The following is a 20,844-nucleotide window of genomic DNA, read 5'->3' as shown; positions in this document are numbered from 1 at the left end:
AGTTGGGTTCTATGTGCAAAGGAAATAGCTGACCAGGAGATTTTATTAACTCCCAACGAGACATCAACTACCCTGCAATACAGCCTTGGTTCAGTACATCTGCTAATAATGCCATGATAACATATTTTAGGCACATGACCTTTTTTCACTCCACACCCTGCAATAATATCTCAAGTGATTTCCTTCAAATTAAAAAAGGGGTAAGGTCTCCTTTGACCAAATGTAATGAGGTTTTCATTTAAGCGGGGGGAGTGTTCTGGTGTGAGGAGGCAGAAGGGTTACTTTAAACTCTTATTTCCCTAGATGCCAGAGACCTTATTCCTACATACAAAAACCCTAAGTTCAGGATCCCTCCTCTCTTCTAAATCTTCTTTCTCCTGGTAACATCTTTTCTCACCTGTTGTAAAACCAAAGAACATGTTAGTGTGTTAAGTTGCATCTAGGTGCAGGCAAAAGTAAATAGTTACTGTCACACCAGGTGTGTGGTTTTCATTTTTATTGTGCGAGTAGGGACTTGGTCTCACACATGACACGTGCCGCTTAATAGCATTCATGAGAAACAAGATGGAAACTTGCTGTTTCTCTGGGACCACTGCTGGGCTTTGTAAGAAACTCAAGTCTGTAGAAGCCAGTTTTCTTGTAAGTCAGTATGAGTGAAAGTAAGTTCTCCTGTATTCCTTTCCTGGAATGGTTAGGAAGTTAAATATCCATATTGCAAGGGAAATGATGAAGCTTTGCTCTTTCAGCAAAGTTGAGCACCAGTGCCTTTTCCTGCACGCGCTTCCTGATTCCAGTACGTTTGTGCAATGAAACATTTGGATTTGCTCCGCATAAAGAGGTCTTCCCAAGGTGCCTGTCTTTGTCAAGGCAGACATATCATTACCTTTGAGAGGTGGCAGGGATCCAAGATGTAGTTGCCTCTGGCCATCTTCTTTGACAGATAAGGAAATTGAGGCTCAGAGCCATGAAGTGAACTGCCCAAAGCTTAACTGTGGGCTAGTGACATAGCTGAATGAGGGCCCATGTTCTTCTCACCATCCTTTTCCTAACATTTTGGGCTAAATCAAGATCCACCAAGTCCCTCTACTTAGATAGACTTGAGCCACATGTAATCACTTTTTTTTTTTATTTGAGTATAGCTGACATGCAATGTTACATTAGTTTCAGGTGTACAACATAGTGATTCGACAAGTTTAAATATTATGCTATGCTCATCACATGTGTAGCTACCATCTGTCACCATACAAGGCTATTACAATACCATTGACTATATTCCTTTTGCTATGCCTTTTATTCCCGTGACTATAAATCTCACAAACTTGGCCTTGGTTCCAGCCTCATTACCCCTTTTCTCACGAAAATTCTAAATCGTCAAAATAATGATCACCCAACTGTAGGAAGAGTGATTTGCAGGAAAGGCCCACGAAATTGTGAGAACACTAACTCCAAGGGGCTAACAGTGGAGGTAGTGAGCTTTCCTGGGGAAAGAGCATGGGTCAACCTCCCCAGGATATTTGGAGGGTCTAGAATGAGCTTCCTGCCCTAGAACAGGGCTGCCATGTGATAGCAGGCACACAGTAGCTACCCATTTAGGATAGACCGTGTCCCAGAAATTCACTTGCAAGTCACTGGTTTGCAACTTGGACGGCATTTTCCTCACCCCGTCCGTTTAGGTTGTCTCAGGAAGAAGTCACATCTACAGCAACTCCTCCCTCCCCTTCTAGGACTGCCCCTTCTCTTTCCCCAGGTGCGAAACTCTCTTCCTGAGAAATCTGTTTCGTAGTGGAGTCACGCCATTCTGAAAACATTTACTATTCTTTTTCGTGGTATGGGCTTCTGACCTCTGTTAAATGCCAGCAAGGAAGAAAAAATAGGTCTAACAGGTAGATGCTTTTGTATACGGAACTGAACTGAAATCCCCTTTACCCTACCAAGGATAATTATGTTTTTGAACCGGAAGTTTATTTAACTTAATTGATGAAATTTCAGGTTCAGAAACAAAGTGAAGATGCTAAGGGCATTTGGGGTGCCCTGTGAGGCAAGCTAATAAGAGTTGAGAGCTCCCCTCATCCTATAGTTCAAGGCTCAGAGGCTTTTTCCGAGCGCCAAGGAGTAACTTCTCCCCGTTGCTTGTGAGGCTTGCCTTCTGAGAGGAGTGTCGGTTACAGTTGGTGCAATAGACAGAAATGGCTTCCTTTTAAACATGTGATGAATATTTGAGACTTATACTGGATGTCAGGGACTATTTCTATTTGCTACATTCCCTGTATGTTAAGAAGGCATAGCTCTAAGCCTGAATCTTTCTTTGAAAAAGGAAGAGTTTCATTTTAATTTTGAATATAGAAGTTATATATGCTTATCACAGAAAATTTAAAAATTACAGAAAGACACACACACACACAAAGGAAATTAAAAAGAACTTATAATATCATCAGCCACTGTTAGCACCTTCTGACATGTTCTGGTCCTCCTTCCTCTTTTCTTTCTGAGTGTATATATTGATATGTAAGTTGTGATTATAGTTTTTTCAAACATAATTTTAAAGCTTAATGTATTTTGAACATTTTCTCATTTGCCATTCAATGTATTTTGCAATAGTTTTTTATGTTAGCGTTGAATATACATATATATAATGAATATATATAAAAATACATGAATGTATATATAGTGCTATATAATTTATTTAACTAGACGACCACTGCTGGACATTTACCCTGCTTTCAAGTTCTCAGTGATATAAATAATGTAGCATTGGCTCTCCTCACACCAAAAATCTTTGCACACATCTCCCCTGGTGTGTCCTTAAGATGGATTTCTAGAAGTAGAATTTCTGGGTTTCTGGGGATGCCCATTTTTAACATTTTTTGATACATATTGCCTACATGTCCTCTAGAAAAATTTGTACCCATTTATAATCCTACCAGTAGTATTTGACATCTACTTTGAGCTGCTAAATGTGGAGGTCAGTCTTAGAAATGGTCTTCTTAGTTAAGAAAGTTTTCTCAATAATCCTGTGTGCAGTGGGGCAAGCAAATATAAAGTAAGATTTTTATGTAAGTCATTACAAAATTTAGCTTAGGCCTTAAGCTAACTGCTTTTTCTTAAGATGGGAATTTATTTCCTTTCAACATCCCCACATTTTTTAGGATATATATTAGCTCTGCTAGAATTGAACTCAAATATTAAAGCACTGGAAAGATCTACAACAGAAACAAAAGCAAAATCACCAAACCTTTCCTAGGCTTGTCTGATGGGATTAAAAAAAGAAGAAGAAAGAAAGAAAAAGCAAAACAGAAAACAAAAACAAAAACCACACTTCACTTATTTAATTCTTCCGTTTTGAGACTAGTTGAGAAATACAATTTACTTCCCTAAAATCAAGAAAAGTTAAGCTCATTAGGACCCAAGCTCTAGAAAAAAGTACCAGGGGGAACTGTTTGACTAACAAATATTTTTTTTCAATTTAATAATTTGCATACCTCAGTTTTCCCCCGGCCCTCACTAAGTTCCTTAGGGGATAAAACAGTCTTACTGAAGGAAGTGTTGTGTTAGTGAGGTTCAGGAGCACTTTAAATTTTTAAAATAGTATCAAATTTAATAAAATATGATATGCTTTATTTTCAGTTTCAGTAAAAAAACAATTGCTAAATAATCCTATTGAGTATTTCTTGTTCATATAATCAATAACTCACTGCATTATAGATGAATTAACCTGAAATAATTAAGGTTAAATGAAAATGTCTGGAGAGGCACAAATACAGCAGAATTAAATAGACAAAAGCAGATTGTCACCACCTTTTGTTCTTTCTTATCTGTGGACCTAATAAGCATACTTTTTGCTTTAGTTTAGATTAGTCCAATTGACGGCAGCTCACATTTTTCACATTATTTTTTTGTTCTAATGTGAAACATGGCAAGAGCAGATTTTGAGGTCTGTCTTAAAATACAGGCTGACTCATTTGCATAGAGCTGTTGTGCAGAAGGTTTTATTGGGGATAAAAGATGTGTTGCTGAGGTTGTCTATCACCTTCAGTTTATTTGAAAAAAATATATAAATGAGCGCAAGGAGGCATTAAAACTGTCCACTGACTTTCTTCTATTTTTTCCCCAAAGGTGCTTTGTTCACATTATCGTGGCAGCTTTGTGCAAAATAAGACTTGATTTGAGAGGGTTTAAGGCTAGAGGTCTCTGGTATACCCTGCCCTGCCACCAACTTTTGTCCCCGGAATGGCCTCAGTTTCAGACATGTCCCAGAGGCTCAGAGCATGTGCTCAGAAACTGACATGGGATATCAGAATCAATTAGCCCCTCTAGGAATTAAAAGCAAGCAGTTGAATGCCTGTTAGCAATGATTAACTTTAAGAAATATTAGCAATTCTGGGCAGATCCCTTTCCTTTCTGGAAGAGTGCTCTAGGCAGGCAGCATTCCCAGGAATGTTGGTTTCCAGCTATGCAGACACTCTCTTGGATATAAAATTCTGCAGGGGTCTTTGCTGTGCTTTTGATTTGGGAATGAATATTTTTCTTATGTATGAAACTTAGTTCTTCCTAGAAGGGTTTTCAGAGATCTATATGCCCTTTTAGCTGCTACCTAAACCCTTGGCTTTTTTTTTTTTAATACTTTCTCAGTTATAAATTGAGTACACAGATGATCTTTATTGAGTTGTTTGAGGACCAAAATTGATTGAAATTTGCTATATAAAATGCTGATCTTAATGTCAAGCTCATGTAAGCTCTGCTATATATGTTTTCTTCTCCAATTTTCTTTCTTTATAAATTTTAGCCTTAAATTTGTCCTTACATCTCTAGTTAAGTTTATAAAAACAAATGGGCAGAGATATTTATACTAGTAACTCTTTACTTCTCGGTTCTCACCTGTATGCAATAATGACATCAAAACAAATTGTCTTTGCTGTTGTCTGCTTAGGGGTTTGAGTTTGATTTTGTTTATTATTTTTTTTTAAGCGGCAATTATCTGAAATAGAGTTGGAAAAGCCTGTAGTTTGGGACAGCAGTGGGGAAATGTTGCGTACTTTGTCAAATATTTTTGTTATAGCGTGGAATTATCCTCTTGAAGGTGTATTTTCTCTCTTGTTATCAACTGAAGCTAGATCTCTTGCCTTCACTAATGTTGGAGTCTTGGGAAACGTTAACAGAACTAGTGGGGGGAGAAATTCCATTGAGGATGGAATCTAGGCTCTGTGAAGATATGGAACATTATGGGCACTCAACAGATGTTAATAAATACCTCTTTCTATTGTTGGGACAAAGTGGGGTTGATTTGGGTGTGAATTGTAATGGTTAGTGAAAGGACCTTGTACTTAAAAAGGGTGTGTTTTAAGGAGAAGAGGAATCTGGATATTGAGCAAAGTAGCATTGTTTTTTCATATCAAGTCATTCTGTTTTTAAGGACTGTCATCCCCCTAAAATTGTCAGCTCCCTTGTGTCCATGTCATGTGCCTTCTTGGCAGGCCTTGCAATACGTTGCTGTGGACACAGTAAAATTTCAATAGGTCCTTGTTGATTGAAACCAAACATTTGGAAATCTTAGAGGCAAAGTTGATGAAGAGGCGTGAGGAGGGCTGCAGGGAGAGAGGAAGAGAAAAAACAGTCAAGGCAGAGAGAGAGAATTAAATATAGAGACCGCCTGGGAAGCCAGAAAAAAGCAAGGTTGGTGAGCAACTAACAATTTATGTTCTCCTGAGAAAAGAAAAAAAAAAAACTGGACAGGAGAGAATTTTTAATCCGAAGAGCTAATTAACCAAATTATAAGACCTCAATAATATCCCTCTCGTTAGAGTTGTAATTTTGAGACTTAACAACAACAACAAAAAATGGTGGAATTTACTCTAATTCATCCCAAGAATCTTTTTAAACTTTGGATTGTACAGTAGTAGAATTTTGAGGGGAAAATGCAGTAGGCTGTAGTTTATAAGTCATTTCAGTGTTTTGACTCCTAACTAACCCTCTTTGTGATGATGAAGGGGAAAAAAAGTATATAAAACCACCTGTGGTTTCAGTGAATGTGCTGGTTTGATTAAGAAAAAGTGGAATTAGGTGGCAAAAAAGACGAAGAAGAAAACTCCAACAACACAATGTGAGCAGGTTAAAATAGCAAAAACAATACAAAATGTTCCAATGTAAAGAACGTCTCCAAAATGTGTGAACATGATTTTAAAAATATGTATATATTTATCAATATCCTATATATAAAATATATATTTTATAAATATATAAATTATATTATAAATATATACATAATGGATACCTCGCATTCAATGAACACAATTAAAAGTATCAGAGAAAACTCACCACAGGGATCACCTGATAATAATTAATAAACATCAACTCTTCTTGGTCAAGTGACCAGTATTATTTCACAGTTGACTGTGTTGAGGGTTGAGCCAGTGACCTTTGCCGTGAATTTTAATAATTTACTGTAGTTTTACATTAAATCGGAATATAATTGGGAAGAAAATTAGTGTTTCTTTGTGGGGAGTGCAGAGTAATGCCACTAATTGCATGTATAAAAGCCTTCCCGAGGTTGTATTTTCCTGTTCTTTCTTGATTTAGAAAATTAAAACTACAGTAATTTTCCACTATTTGTAGGAGGGAAAAATGTGCCAGTGAAATGTATTCAGCTAACTTAAAATGTCAAAGCTCTGGGCCATCTTTTTACGTCCAGTAATGACAAACTGTCAATTTCGTCACATGATTCAGGAATTTGCTGGCAACTTGTTGCAGATATCAGAGTCGAAAAATACCTTATAACACATGTGGTCTGAAAGAAGAAACTGATTTTTGTTTGTTTGATTTTCCTTCCTTTCACTTTAATATTTGAGCAACTCCACATCTAAAATGTGTTAGAGAGCAAATCACCATTTCTTTCTTCTTTAGAAAGAGATGGACAAGAGAGAACACATTAAATTAACCTTAGTAGAACAGGAGATTAAATTAATAGTGCTTTAAAATTATTTTTAGATACCTGGGGGATTTTTTTCAGAGAAGTTATTATCAAGGAAAAGAATTGAGCTGATTTTAAAAGTATATTGGGTTTAAAATTCTATTAAAAACATATGTAATCACAAATATATATACCATGGGTGCCTCTCCCTGGAACTTGGAAGGGTTAAATCAGACCACTGTGGTGTTATGGGAAATGTTTTTCGGTGATATCTAGTACCTTGAGTTTGTTATGTATTCAATATGTATGTCATCTTAAAACAGTGCACCTGCATTAGCCTTCATTGTCTCGGGGTAGAAGCTGAGAAATAAGAAAAAAAAATTTAAAAGCTCCAGAAATGAACATTTCTGCTAATAGCGTGTCAGTATTTTTCCCTTACTCCACGGACATTCTTGGTCTCAAATGCAAACTGCACAACCCAGGCACTAGGGTTGGAATCCAGTGTTTATTCAAAAAGACACCCTAAGGTAGCTGGAGTGGAAACGCTACATGTATGAAAAAAGGCAGCCAGGAAACTCAGCTGATCTAGACACAGCAGCAGCAACTGTATTTACTAACACTTGTTTTCTGGGAGCCTATGAGAGAAATGGAAATAATTAGAGAACCTGAAAGGGTGGTATTTTCTTCCTTGTTTTCCTTATAAGGAGCAAAGCACATTGCAGTAACACTTCAGGAGCTGGTGTTCCCTCCTGCCACGGGAATAGCCGATTCCTCGGTAGAGGAGTTTGTTTATACCTTAACAAATACAGACTTTTGTTGATTAAACAGGAAAAAAAAAAAATCGCTTGCCCCATTCTCTGCTTTCAAACACTTCCCCCAATTAGAAAATGTCTCATAAAAATGCATCATGTGATAAGCTCTTGCTTTAGTCCCAAACCGAGCTAGGGTCCACTGGAGGTCTTCGAATTTGAATCCTTAGGGAGTGCACGTTTTAGCGAAGAGTATAGTTACTCTGTCCTGAAACAGGCAGCTTTGCCACTTGCTTGTTTTGGAAGGAAAATAAATTAAAAAAAGATTGCAGGGGATTTTAGTTATTATATGGCCAGGGCTCCGTTTTGAGTCTGTGGCATTCAAAGCTGGCTTTAATCACAGCATGATGCTTGAAGCCTCCAAAAAGTCCAAGTGTTTCCTTTCTTTCTTTCTTCTTTCCGTTTTTTTTTTTTTTTAAACGTTACTTCACTGAGGCAGAGGGCTGCCTTTGAGTGACGTCACGAGTTTGAGCAGCAAGCTGCAAGGAGAAGGGAGGCTGGGTGAGTGACAGCCCAGCCTACTTTTTAATAGCTTTGTCATGTGACTGGGGACTGTAGTAAGACAGGTGCCTTCAGTTCACTCTCAGTAAGGGGCTGGTTGCCTGCATGAGTGTGTGCTCTGTGTCACTGTGGATTGGAGTTGAAAAAGCTTGACTGGCGTCATTCAGGAGCTGGATGGCGTGGGACATGTGCAACCAGGACTCTGTATGGAGTGACATCGAGGTGAGCTGGGGCTGGGCTGGGCATTGCAGGAAGGACTGGAGAGCTTCCCTCCCTTCCGATGCACTGATTCCTGTAAGGGGGGAAGGGCTTGGACAAGGAGAGGAGGCAGAAAAGTAGCCCGGGCAGGAGCTTTTGGAAGGGAATCTCAATCTTATCTTAACTCCAATAAGTTTGCTATTTTAAGGTGGCTCTGAGATCCCTTGAGCAAATCAAAGCTTAGCTGCTGTCACCCATATCTGTTGCAGTTGGAAACTCTTTCCATGTGCCTTTGGCTCTGTTTCTACTCATATGCAATATTTATGCTCTAAGATATTGATATGAATCAGAAGCTGAAGTCTTTCCAGTGGTGTTTAGTGGCCCGGTTGGAAAAATGCCATTTCTATTTATAATAAGTTGAAGATAAAAATATTAAAATGGATGTGCTCAAATATAGTCAGTTTTGACTCTAGTCCGGATTTTTTTTTTTTTTCCCTCTCTGTTCATCAGACAGAGAACTCACAAAATCCTAAATAATCCTGCTAGGCTATTTTAGATTGCTTTCCCCACAGCACACAAAACAACGAAGCTGATTCCCTTAAAACACCTATATGTGGTGGAAAGATTTGGTCAGCAAATAAAAAATACATCTCTGCCTTACGATGCAAGGTTTTCCATTAGTGTCGGTGGCAGGGAAGCCAATGGTTAAATCTCTCTGTACCACGGAGAGCTGCCTGAAGCCGGAGAGAGGAGTTTATGCAGGGCTGTGTGTGGGGCTGCTCGCTGCTTGTGTAAAAATAGACGGCAATACATCAATTCCACAGTCTCTGCTGGCCACAATTCATACAGGGGGAGAAAAGCAAGCCGTTTCCTCATAATCTCTGGAGCCTCCAGTGACTAACGGGGGGACGGAGGACCGCGGCGTGTTTGCATTCAGCACAATGGAATGTTCTCGGAAAGTTTGGGCAACTTGGGGAAAGAAGCTAAACTTTCTGTGGACCGTGATGAGCTGGAACCCAGTTGCATTGCACGGGGGATCGGAGCAGCTAACAATGAGTCTGGCAGAGAGAGGGCTGCCAGTGCTTCCTCTGGGTAGCTGGGGGCACGTAGGGTGAGGGGGAGGATCAAGTGCCACACGTGATTTGGTTAAATAAGATGTCCATGTGGTGCAGCGATACACATCTAAAGTGCAAATAATTTGGCCGGGGCTGCCTGCGAACGCATTTCTCCTCTCTAGTGAGCCATGCCCTGCGTTCTTAACTCTTTACCGGATTTGCACAAGTGGGCTCGGCTTGCCCTCTCCTGCCCTGGCAGATGGTCCTTGCGGATCCTGCTTGTCCTTATCTTGTCGTGGTTTCTTGGTAAGGTGGGAGAGATCTGGGTGATTCGTATGTCCTGTCGCTCTTCTGAGTCAGGGTTATAAGTGGCTTCAAAGTCCTCATTGTCTTGGAGTAGCCGGAGTGTCCTGTGGCTGGTTGTCTGGCTGCCAGTGTGGGGGCTCAGCTGCTATAGTTTCATTTTTCCATCTTGTCTTATTCCTGATGCTGTTGGGAGTTGATATGGAAATATGGAGGATTTGTTTTAATCACTGGGATTCCTGCAGTCATTTTCAAGGAAGCGTCAGAGCTAATTTAGAACAGGGGCCCTTTTATGTTTTTCCGAAGGAGGTGAGTTCCTGGGCTAAGTGTCCAGCGGTGGATTGAGTTGTCGGGCGGCTGAGACTGGCCAGTCACCTCTCTGTTGCACGGTAGACAGCAAGCTGCTAGAAGCCTTGCCTTCGCGGTGGCCGCTCTGGGAATCACCTCGGCCAGTCTAACCTATTACGAGCAGCAGGTAGCAGAAGCAGCTTTCATTTTTTGAATCATTAATGTTTGCTGTCATCCTAAAACGTATTATGCCCTTTTGCACATAATGACAGGACAGCGCAGTGGTTAATAAGGGCCTCTATCACTATAGCTACTCGGAGTCCCCAGTGTTTCACAGTTTAATGAAGGTGATGTACAATAAGGTTACCAAGATTGATAGAGACAATTCACATGACATGCACTCCACGAAGACTGTCATTCTTTACTGCCCCCCGCCCTACTCCCTTGTCCCTGTCCTCACTAATTTTTTCCCTAAGAAGTAAGAATTCTTTTTTCATTAATATAATTAATGTGGCCAAGTCCACTCTTTCTTCTCTCTCTTTAAAATTTACCATCAATGGCACAAAAACCTCCGAAAGGTTAATGGAGAATTATACTTAATTATGATGATTCATTATCATCAGTGCAGTTAAGCTAATTTATTGTCTGCTCCTTAACTAAGAGAAAAGTCTGTTGGGGTGAAAAAACGTACAATAATTAGCCTTTTGTGTTTAGTGACTGCTTTATCCTCTTAAATCTTATTATAAAATTAAGGCTACGGTTGGGAAATAGCTGTCATAGTTGCAAAGAGGCAGTAGAATGTGTCTCTGTAATTGCAATAAAGCTCACCTGTTACAGATGTATAGGGAAGCAGTAAATACCAACATGTCAGTTGAGGACAGTTACAGGGCTCGGACTGTTAAGTCTGGCATCATCCAAAGGCCAAATATAAATTAATAACAGGAACACCTGCTACCACTAATGTGTTTTAGATTATCAGGATAATGGCACATTCAGAAACCCTGATTTTATTAGCATGTCAACATTGGCAAGAGCACATGCACATTTTCAACCGTAACATAAGAGCAAAAACGAGAGAGAAAGAGAGGAAAGGAAAGAAGTGTGTGAGTTACAGCCCAGCAAAATGACAGAAATTGATCTGGTCTTTTTAATGGTTTTCAAAAGTTACTTACAAAATGCACGTTCCCGAAAGGGTGAAGGATTTTTGAACGAGCCATGCCTGGAGAAGGCAGTGAAGGAGAGAGACAGCAAGAAGTTGCTCACCAATCCGTAGGGCATTCCAGCATTCCAAAGCACGGTTCCTAAGTTGTGCTCTCCATGACAGGAACTTAAGCCAGTTGGAGAGCTCCTGTGTTTCCTACCCTCGTTTGATTTTGTTGTTGTTGTTGCTGTTTTTGTTGTTTATGCTTTTCTGGTTAAGGACTAGCCCTCAATGCAGTCCTAGGGGGTTTTTGCACCATTGAAAAAAGTTATCCCCTGGTCTCTGGATTGATGGTGCTGTGGAAGAGTTAACACCGTGTGTTTGTCCTCGGAGGATAAGCAATGTGGGCATGTATGGAGCCTGAGAAGTGTTACACCCATAACAGAATGAGAACATTGTACCAGAACAAAATCTTCTCCCCAGCCCGGCCCCCGCTTCCTTATAAACCTAGTCAAGTATACTGACTGCAACTTGGGGCTACCTCGGGTAATAAAAACGGAATGACCAATAAAATGATAAGGAAAGAGTTTAGGTGGAGGGGCTTGCCCTTTCTTTTTGCATTACCTGTGTGCCCTCAGTTTGGGATCTCACTGGGGCCTGGTGGTCTTAGGGAAGAATCACAGTCATCTTCAGGCTGCTCCTAGCCTCCCCGTACCAACTGCTGACTCCATTACCCAGTACCTACTTCTCAGCATGGTGCTTATGATCATGCTGCTGCATATGACCCATGTAATGTAGCCTGCCAGGGATGACAGGGGTGCTCGGGAAAAAAATCTGCATAAAACTTATTTTATTCAAAACCTAAATGTCAAGCGGGATCTTCAGCTTCATGCCCAACTGCTGCCTGGATGTGAGCAACTCCACAGCATCTCTCCTGACCTTGGAAGGTAGGGCCGTGAGGGTGCCACCTCAGAGTGTGTGCCTGCTGATTTAGACACCTTGGCTTGCAGGTGGATAAAGTCCTGGGGCTCTGGCATCCTCAGGCCCCCGCGGTAGGAAACTTCAGCAGGGTTCTTCACAGTATGCAGTGAGGAAATCAGCAGTCAGATGGCCAATTTGGGGTTAGAAGACCACTTCTTCAATCAGGTGGTTCACCTTTTTTCAAAAAGCCACAGTGTGGGACAACTGAAAGGCCACCCTACTCCATGCAAGGAAGTGGAAGACTATTCCAATCTGAAATAGCCTTGCTGACAAAGAGCTCAGCCATAGTATGGGCTATGTTAAACCTCTCAATAGATTGAAATCATGTAAAAACTCCAAAGAAGAAGAGTTCTTTTGAATTCACTTCAGCATAGTTTAAGAATACATAAATGATGAAAAATATATATATAATTGTGGAGTGCTATAGTGGTTTTTCCTTTGTAGATGTCAGGCAATCCCAATCATACTGCACACACACCCCAACACACATGACTTGCAACATAAACATAGGGAAAGATGTAAAGATCATATAGAAAAACATGACTTTTGTCTCTATCTCAAGGAACTTGTTTTTGACCTGTTCAAGATGATGTGCTAAAGCTCATGAAAAGTCAAATTGAGAGTAAAAGATTAAAATAACAATTCAAGAGAACCATAGACAAGTAAAAAGGCTTGCGTCATTTGTTGCTAACGGAATTATGTGGATTGCAAAGGTTAAAAGGGGTGTAAATGGGTAAAGTTTTCCTGGTAGAGTTCTTATGCTTTTATTTTTCATTGAGTGATTGTTTATTTTGTTTCTATTATGTGGGATGGCAAATCCAAGGTAAAATCAAGTTTGTATCCTTCCCTCAAGAGATTATACTCAGGGTAGAGTAAACTTTTGCATATGTTTAACCAGAAAACAACTTGAAACTCAAACTCAAGCACTAACCATCAAAAAAGGTACAGATTCAGTTGATTGCTAACTGGAAGAATCAGAGAGGGCTTCATGGAAACATGGCACTTACCATGAATTTGGAGGCAGAATTTTGGATGGAATAGATCAGGCACAGTATCCTTTTAGAGCAAAGTAAGTAAAGGAATTTAGGATTTTTTTTTTTTTTTTCTGGTGACTAAAACCCTGGAAACCAGCTTTGGTGGTGTGGTTGAATTAGCCAGGCTTAATTCCTATCACATGCTATTGCAGTTTAATAAATTCCTGCAGTTAATGAAAGCTTTTTTCCCCCCTGCCTCCTACAGTGTGCCGCTCTGGTTGGTGAAGACCAGCCTCTTTGCCCAGATCTTCCTGAACTTGACCTTTCTGAACTAGACGTGAACGACTTGGATACAGACAGCTTTCTGGGTGGACTCAAGTGGTGCAGTGACCAATCAGAAATAATATCCAATCAGTACAACAATGAGCCTTCAAACATATTTGAGGTAAGGGCGTCCCTTGGTCAAAATTAATTTCTCATCGAACTTGGCTTGGGCCACAATATGATTATTGGCCTGAGAGCATAATGCATTCTTACTTTGCTGTCATCAAAAGACTTTTTATCACAGGTAGGCACTTCCAATTTTGTGGAAAAGCAATGTTTGCAAAATAAATGGATTTTGTTGTTGTTGTTTTGAGAATTAAGGGGCTAAGGGCCCCCAATAGAGTGTATTAAACTGTGTTGAAATACTAAGAGGGTTGTGAAAGAATTAGTGACAAAGAAGAACAAAAGTCTAAACCTGTTTATTCCTGTCTATTTCCCACAGAAAAGGGCCTAATGTAAATTAATGTGAAATGTAAAATAATGCGTTTTTTTAATCCAAGAGAGTAGATGTTTACCTTTATTTGCCTCACAAAGTAAGTGAGCAGTTATTCTTATTGTTATTTTGTGATCATACCTCTGATTTCTGTCTGTCATAGAAACTTCTAAACCCAGCTACTCTAATATTTACTTATAAATTAGTAAAAATTCGCTTACCTTTCAATAGTGAAAATTACTTCCCAGGCTCCAGACTCTTATTATAAGCCTACCCTATAATAAGGAATGTTAATCTACTCCTATTAAAGTGTTACTTTGAAAAAAAGTTCTTTCTCACAAGATCAGCACTCATTTACTTGAAAATAAGCGGTTTCTTGTAGGGACAGACATCGAGTGCTCTGGCAAACGAATTGAATAAAGATCGTCAAATCAACTACTTTTCAATATCACAGCCACGCACACCTCTGTCATCATCTGACTTCTTCTCCCTAACATGTGCCAGGCTCCATGCAAAGCCCTTGGAGTGTATTTTTTAATCCCACCAGCAGAGACATTTCTTAAACCTCAGTGTATTTGGTTGAAATCTTGAGTCATTAAGAAAGCCAATTTTACAATATTTATTGAGTTTTTCCAGCACCCAGCACATAAAAGCCACTGAATAAATGTTTATTGAGTCATTAAGAAAACCAATTTTACAATATTTACCGGGTTTTTTCAGCACCCAGCACACAGAAGGTGTTGAATAAATGTGTGTTGACTAATGAGTGAATAGTGACTATAGTAGTATTAATAACAATAATAATGAATGATAACAACAGTGGCCACCATTTGGAGAGCCCCGGGCTCTATATGTGTCTTCTCACAGTTCCCTCAAAACAGCCTATTTTTTAGGTACCCTGAGTGTCATTCCCACTTTGCCTATGCAGACATGGAGTCTCAGGTTAAGTGATTTTCTCCAGGGCACACAGTTGACAAATGAAGACCAGAGAATTGAATCCCAAATTGATCTGACTTTCCAGTCTGTATCACTGATAAAAAAAACAGAGTAACAGTGAGGTTGGGTGACCACCATCCTTTACAAAGACGTACCAAGCCGCCGCTTTGCTGAATGTATTTAAAGATAGAATGGACTCGTGCCTTTCAGTGTTGGTTGACATGGAAGCCGGGATCACTGGTGGGGTGGGGGGAGCTGGGGTGGCTGTAGGTTCTGGCCACAGCTAAGATTTTCTAAGATGTCTGAACAGAGTCTTAAAAGAGCGCTCAAGGCGGGGGAGTCGGGGCTGCGGAGAAGGAGCCCTGAAGGACTGTGGTTTAGTTACACTTCCCAGGCTTCTCAGCCGGGTCTTAGAAAGTTCATGTGAGGACTTGGCTAGTTAGAACTGGTAAATTGAACATTCCTCATTCAGTACGCTTGTCAGGCGACAGGCCCGTTTAAGTCATGCTGCATTAAATAAACAGTACTTTAAAAAATGTCATCTCTGTGGGCCTCTTATCTAAAAATCGGCTATTCCATGTTGGGTGATTGCCATGCATTTTGCAGATGACGGGTAGGGAATTACTAATTGGTTGGTGGTGGGGGGGAGGGTTGGTCAGTGCCTCCCTGGTGGGCTAGTTTCAAAAACTCCCTTCTTCATGACCTTGTGTCCCCATGTTTCGGTGTTGTGGCCCCTGCGTGGGGTACTTCTCATTTACACCTCTAGGAGACTTGGTTCACCAGCTAGTTATGTATAGATGCTTTAATCTGTACGAAGACACCCCTTTTGCTTCCCCGTATCACTTTCTACCACTGATAGAATTGTTTTCAGTGCTCTAAAACACAAGGTTCATTTAATTTAATTTCTCATTAGCTCATTTTAAACCAGTGACTCTCAACTCAGAGCAGTTTTGCCCCCCAAGGGACGTGTAGCAGTGTCTGGAGATGGGTTTGATGTTTAGGACTGAAGGCAAGAGGCTGCTCCTGGCATTTCGTGGGTGGAGACCAGGGTTGTTGCTAACTAACCCACAGGGCCCGGGACAGCTTCCCACAACAAAGAACTGTTCGGCTCTAAAATGACAGTAGTGCTGAGGTTGAGAATCCCTAAAAAAAAAGTCACTGAAATTCCCTTTTATGAAACACCGAAGATGGACTGATCAGCTTTGAGAGAGAAGATAGAGTATTGTTAAGAGACAGGATATGAAGAATCAGAAGCCACAGAGAATTATGGGGCTGCCCAGGGCCCTGGGACTGAGATGTCAGGAACTCTCTTAGTGACAGTGAAAGTGACCGTTGAGATAACCTGTAAGAGTTTTCTCTGATGTCACAAACCTCATTCTTCTTTGTCTGTGCAAAGGGTAAGGCCGTATGTGGCAATCCTGTGACAGGGCAGCGGCTTCCCGAGCATTTGCATACAGCCAAGATGCTTCTACTCTTTGCCCTCTAGCGTTAAACTCAGACATCTCTTTTATAATGGGAGAAAAAAAAAAAAGTGTGTGTGGAGCATACACTTTGAAAATTGTCTCTCCCTGGGAGAGAGGTCCACGGGCAGCTCAGTAACCCTTGATGGGCCACAGCTTTGTGGTGCTTCCTCCAAAGCTGCCTTCCCCCCGACCCCACCCCCCACCCCCAAAGCCCTTCCAAGAGCCTGTGCCTTTAAGCCTCTCCCCGTGGACTTTACCCGTGCTCACTTTCTTCCAGTTCTCAAAGCCCTGCCTCATCACATTTGTGAAGGCTTTGTACTTGAGCAAGCCAAACAATCATGGTTTCCGCCACCTCTGATCTGCCAGTAACAAGCATGATCTACCTCTGATTCCCAGAATGAAATGAGGCCCCAAGCGGTTCAACACTTTCCCTGACTCCAGTAGCACATTGATGACACCCCTGGAAACTGGCCACAGGATTTCTGAATTCTAATCAAAGCAGAGAGAAATGGGTGTTTAGAGATACAGATAGGATATAGGTAGTCTATGGATAGTAGAGCCGAATTTTAAAATCTTGGGAGTAAATAGAAATTTCTGCCTTGGGCCGCTTTCGTAAATTTGAATCTAAGTTTAATTTTTATTTGACTTTATTTTTTTTAAGATTTATTTATTTATTTTAGAGAGAGCGAGAGAGCACACGAGCAGGGGGAGGGGCAGAGGGAGAGGGAGAGAATCCCAAGCAGACTCCCCGTTGAGCGCGGAGCCTGACGCGGCGATCCATCTCACCATCCCAAGATCATGACCTGAGCCGAAATCAAGAGCCAGCCGCTTCACTGACTGAGCCACCCAGGCACCCCTGTTTTTATTTGACTTTAAGAGAAAAGAAGAACGTAATTGAATGGCCCACTTCGGGAAAGAGTGAATTCCTCAGTTGGGAGCGAGGGGTGCCAATATCCAATTGTCCACGTTGGTTGAGAAACTGGACACACAAACACCAATCTCTGTTTGCACAACCTGTGTTGGACGTGTAAATGCAGGTGACCAGGTTTTATTCAGAAGCCACGTAGAAAAACAGGACACAGGCTTTTATAGGTGCAGCCTCCAGTGAATCTGATCCATGTGTCAGGAAAACAGGATGCTGTCTCTGAGCTGGTTGGTAGCAAGATTTATGTTTCAGAATATTGCAACATAACTTCCTTCCCTCTCTTGCCTTTGTGCATTGTTTGAAGAAGGAGAATAAAGGAGTGCTTTTACAGCATGGCAGTATATAAAGATGGGTGGCCTGGGATTAGTTTAAATAGCACACTGGCCCTTCTGGTCACTGTGGGCCACCTTGTCCCTGCTTCATTTAGACATCTGCTTTCGATGCCTCCTTGACACACCTGAATGAGCATCTTCCATTCATTTGTCTGTTACTTCTGAATGCAGCCACTGGGGTTCTTTAGGACACGGCAAGTGAGAATGTTGTTGTCTCTAGGTCATGACTCATAATATGTTCTGAAGTCTGCCTTTGCTAATGGAGAGAGAAGCACCCACAGCTGCAGCCAACATTCAGATCAAGTGATCACGGGGATGCTCAGTAAGGTCTGATACTGTGGACTTCTGTGGGAGACAAAGCGCGGGGTGGTGTCCCGTTATCTGTCTATCATGCCAACAAGGGGATGGTGGTTGGAAGCTTTCAAGAATACCTGGTTATTCTGATGGGAATGCAAGTGAGTTGATATTTCTTCGTGTGACTTTCAGTTGTAGTCTCATTTTTTTTTTTTCTAAAATGGGCATATATTACGTACTTATCAAAAAGTTTCCAAAAACTTGGCTATTCAAATGACTGTGAGCATTTGGGGAGCAGGACCTTGCTGGTCTTGTTCACTGAAGTTTTTCTAGGTAGTTTGTTAGAAAACAACAGAAAGTAAGTACTCAAAAAATATTTGGGACTAAAGGAATGAATTGACCATCGCATATTTAGTGATGACGTGAGCTACATTAGGTAATATATAATTACATATAAAGCACAAAGGATCTGCTTCCTAAAGAACCCTAAACCTAGTTTGAGAGGTCAAGTGAAGAAGTGTGAAACAATTAGCAAACAATGGAAGACTACGTATACATGTGTACATATATAGATGTTTATTAGCAATTGAAAATAATCTAACACTGTATATTCATGTATATGTGTACGTGTATATTTAGAGACATGGAGTTATATATATTATATATATATATTAGCAATTGCAAGACTGTGTGTATGCATATATACATGTGTGTGTATGTGCATGTGTATCCTCGCTAAGGAGGGAAGCAGCAAGAATAACATCAACAGGGCTGATACAAGAATAAGAGTGAAGTGTTTTCATAGCAGGGGTATGAAGGTGAGAAGCTCAGTTTACCCAAAGTGAAATATGTACTGATGGGAACACAGCGGTAGGAGAAACAGGTTTGGATTTAGGGTGGGTACACAATTACAGCAGACCGTGAGAACCCAATTGGGAGTGTTTAGAGTTTGCACCGTGGGAAATAGGGTGCCAGTGAAGATTTTTAGCAGGAGAACAATCTGATGGAGATCGTATTTAAGAGTGTCTTAATTGCCATTGTTGTAAGCACTGTGGGCAAGCAGAAATTGGACAGCAGGTCCTGCTGCATTCCGAACCCCATGCAATGCAGGTGCAGGGAAGGGACAAGGTGACAGCAGAGGGCCTGGTGTCCAGGGAACAAAGACTTGAAACACCACGAAGGAAAATTCCATCAGCCCTGATGAATATGAGTTTGGTTAGAGAGGGAGGTGGCAACGAATGCTAACTCAAAAATATTCCAAAGAGAATCCGAACTTCCTGGATATCTTCCTGGTTACATTTCTGCTCACCTTTAGGAGCTGAAGTACTTTCTTAAGACTTGTGAATCATTTGATAAAGGGGCTCTCCGTCTCTCTGCTGCCTCCAGGGCAGAACATATTTAACCCAATCCACAAATTTACGTGGTGTCTGCTTTTTTTCAGTTGTCTCCTTAGAGGAAATTCTGCAGCCTTCCATGGTAATGAATTCCTGCTCCTTACTGAGCCTGTGGTCAGACAGACTTTTCTATGAATGGCAAACCTCTTGGAATTTTAACAAAACAACAGAGACAAAAATCTGTGTCAAAACAACCCCACCTTAATCAAGAGAATAAATTCTCCTTTGTTATTTCGGAGACACTGAATTAGTTTACAATAATCACTTCTTCGAGATTTCTGGAATTTCCAATTTGCAATCAATAAATGTTTGTCATTTGAATTAAATTTACAGCCCCCAACCATATTTTTGCCACACTTGGCAATGACACTTAACGGAGAACATCGACTTCAAGGAAGAAAATAATAGCCATTTAAGTGGGAAGATAATTGGCTGTAACATAAGAACATTGAAAAATGTTGAAACTCATGGAGACTTATGGAGTATTTTAAAAATTTATGTTGTACTTATCTTTGCATTTGTAGTCTACCACAAAATTCCAAATTCTGGGTATAAATCAGTTAGATGTTCATCTTGGAGAGTCACAAATCAGGAAGCAACAATCTGACCCAGCCTGTGCGCTGCTTTATTTTCAGCCTCTACTGTCGGCTTATCTTGCAAGGGGACTAAATAGTGTTTTGTGGGCATGTGCGCGCGTGCGCGCGTGTGTGGTCATCTACACACCTCAGTTAATGACTATTTTAGAATTCTTGCCTTGATAACATCTGCCTTATCTGGGGAATATCTGGTTTATCACCCTATTTCCTCCCTGCCATTATGCTGACCACTGAAAAAATATGGCTCAGGAGTTCTGACCCACAGGGCTATGTCTATTGGCATCAAACCCCACTAATAAATAGTAAGTCGCAGGTGCTGGTTACATGAACATCTTCCACCATCACCAACTTTCCTGGGGTTTGCTTTTGTTAATGTAAGTTGTGGTTACAAGAGATGGGATTGGCTGCTATTTGTCATGGAAGTCGATCTGGTTCTTAGCCACTTGCAATTTGGAAAGTGAGAATCTGTATGTTTCATTAGGCACAATGATTATAGAACGTGCCATTTTGTGTATGGCGGGTTTTTTGTTTTGTTTTGTTTTTGTTTTTGACTAGAGACCAATTATTTATTTCATGTCAGATACTCTAGGTGCTCCCAGATGTAGGTGAACCATTTTATGGGCATAGATTGGGCTTTTCCCACCTTCTGAATTCTCCAGAGGGTCATTTACCTAAAAATAACTCTGCCTACATTTCTTTGGGGCCAGAAAAGTGGAGACCCACATTCACGAGGAGAAAAACCTAGGGAGGAATCAGGAAAAAGTGGCTCATTGCCTCTTAGATTTACTTGAAAGATATTAGCGTAGGTTAAAGTAATCAGGATTCAGGATGCTGGATCAGACAAACTGTTTGTATAGCAACGGTGTATGCTTGTATAGTAGCCTTACACAAATGTGTGTCTGTTTGTCCATGTCTCCCTGTCTATATGCAATGCTGTGGAGACACAGCCCAGCAGATGGCTCACCTCTGAATGAAATCAACACACAAAGCAGA

At 40.7% G+C, this 20,844-nt stretch overlaps 1 protein-coding gene across 5 annotated transcripts in view; it reads left to right on the top strand.

Annotated features, from left to right (window-relative positions):
• Nucleotides 1–20,844, top strand: part of PPARGC1A (PPARG coactivator 1 alpha) — a 634,502-nt gene that overhangs the window by 529,532 nt on the left and 84,126 nt on the right. For 2 of the 5 annotated variants that reach the window (XM_073891485.1, XM_073891486.1), the window contains exon 3: nt 13,420–13,599. The exons of 1 other annotated variant lie outside the window; for it this stretch is intronic. In XM_073891485.1, the coding sequence (XP_073747586.1) occupies nt 13,420–13,599 (180 nt within the window). Of the gene's footprint in view, nt 1–8,283; nt 8,437–13,419; nt 13,600–17,846; nt 18,023–20,844 lie in introns of those variants that run through there. 2 more of the 5 variants (XM_025887727.2, XM_073891487.1) reach the window with 2 other exon arrangements.

The sequence above is a fragment of the Callorhinus ursinus genome, unplaced genomic scaffold (assembly GCF_003265705.2).
Source record: "Callorhinus ursinus isolate GAN/ISIS: 27379988/994484 unplaced genomic scaffold, GSC_fseal_2.0 scaffold4, whole genome shotgun sequence".
Classification (NCBI taxonomy): Eukaryota; Metazoa; Chordata; class Mammalia; order Carnivora; family Otariidae; genus Callorhinus; species Callorhinus ursinus.
This window is presented reverse-complemented; position numbering and strand designations above follow the sequence as displayed.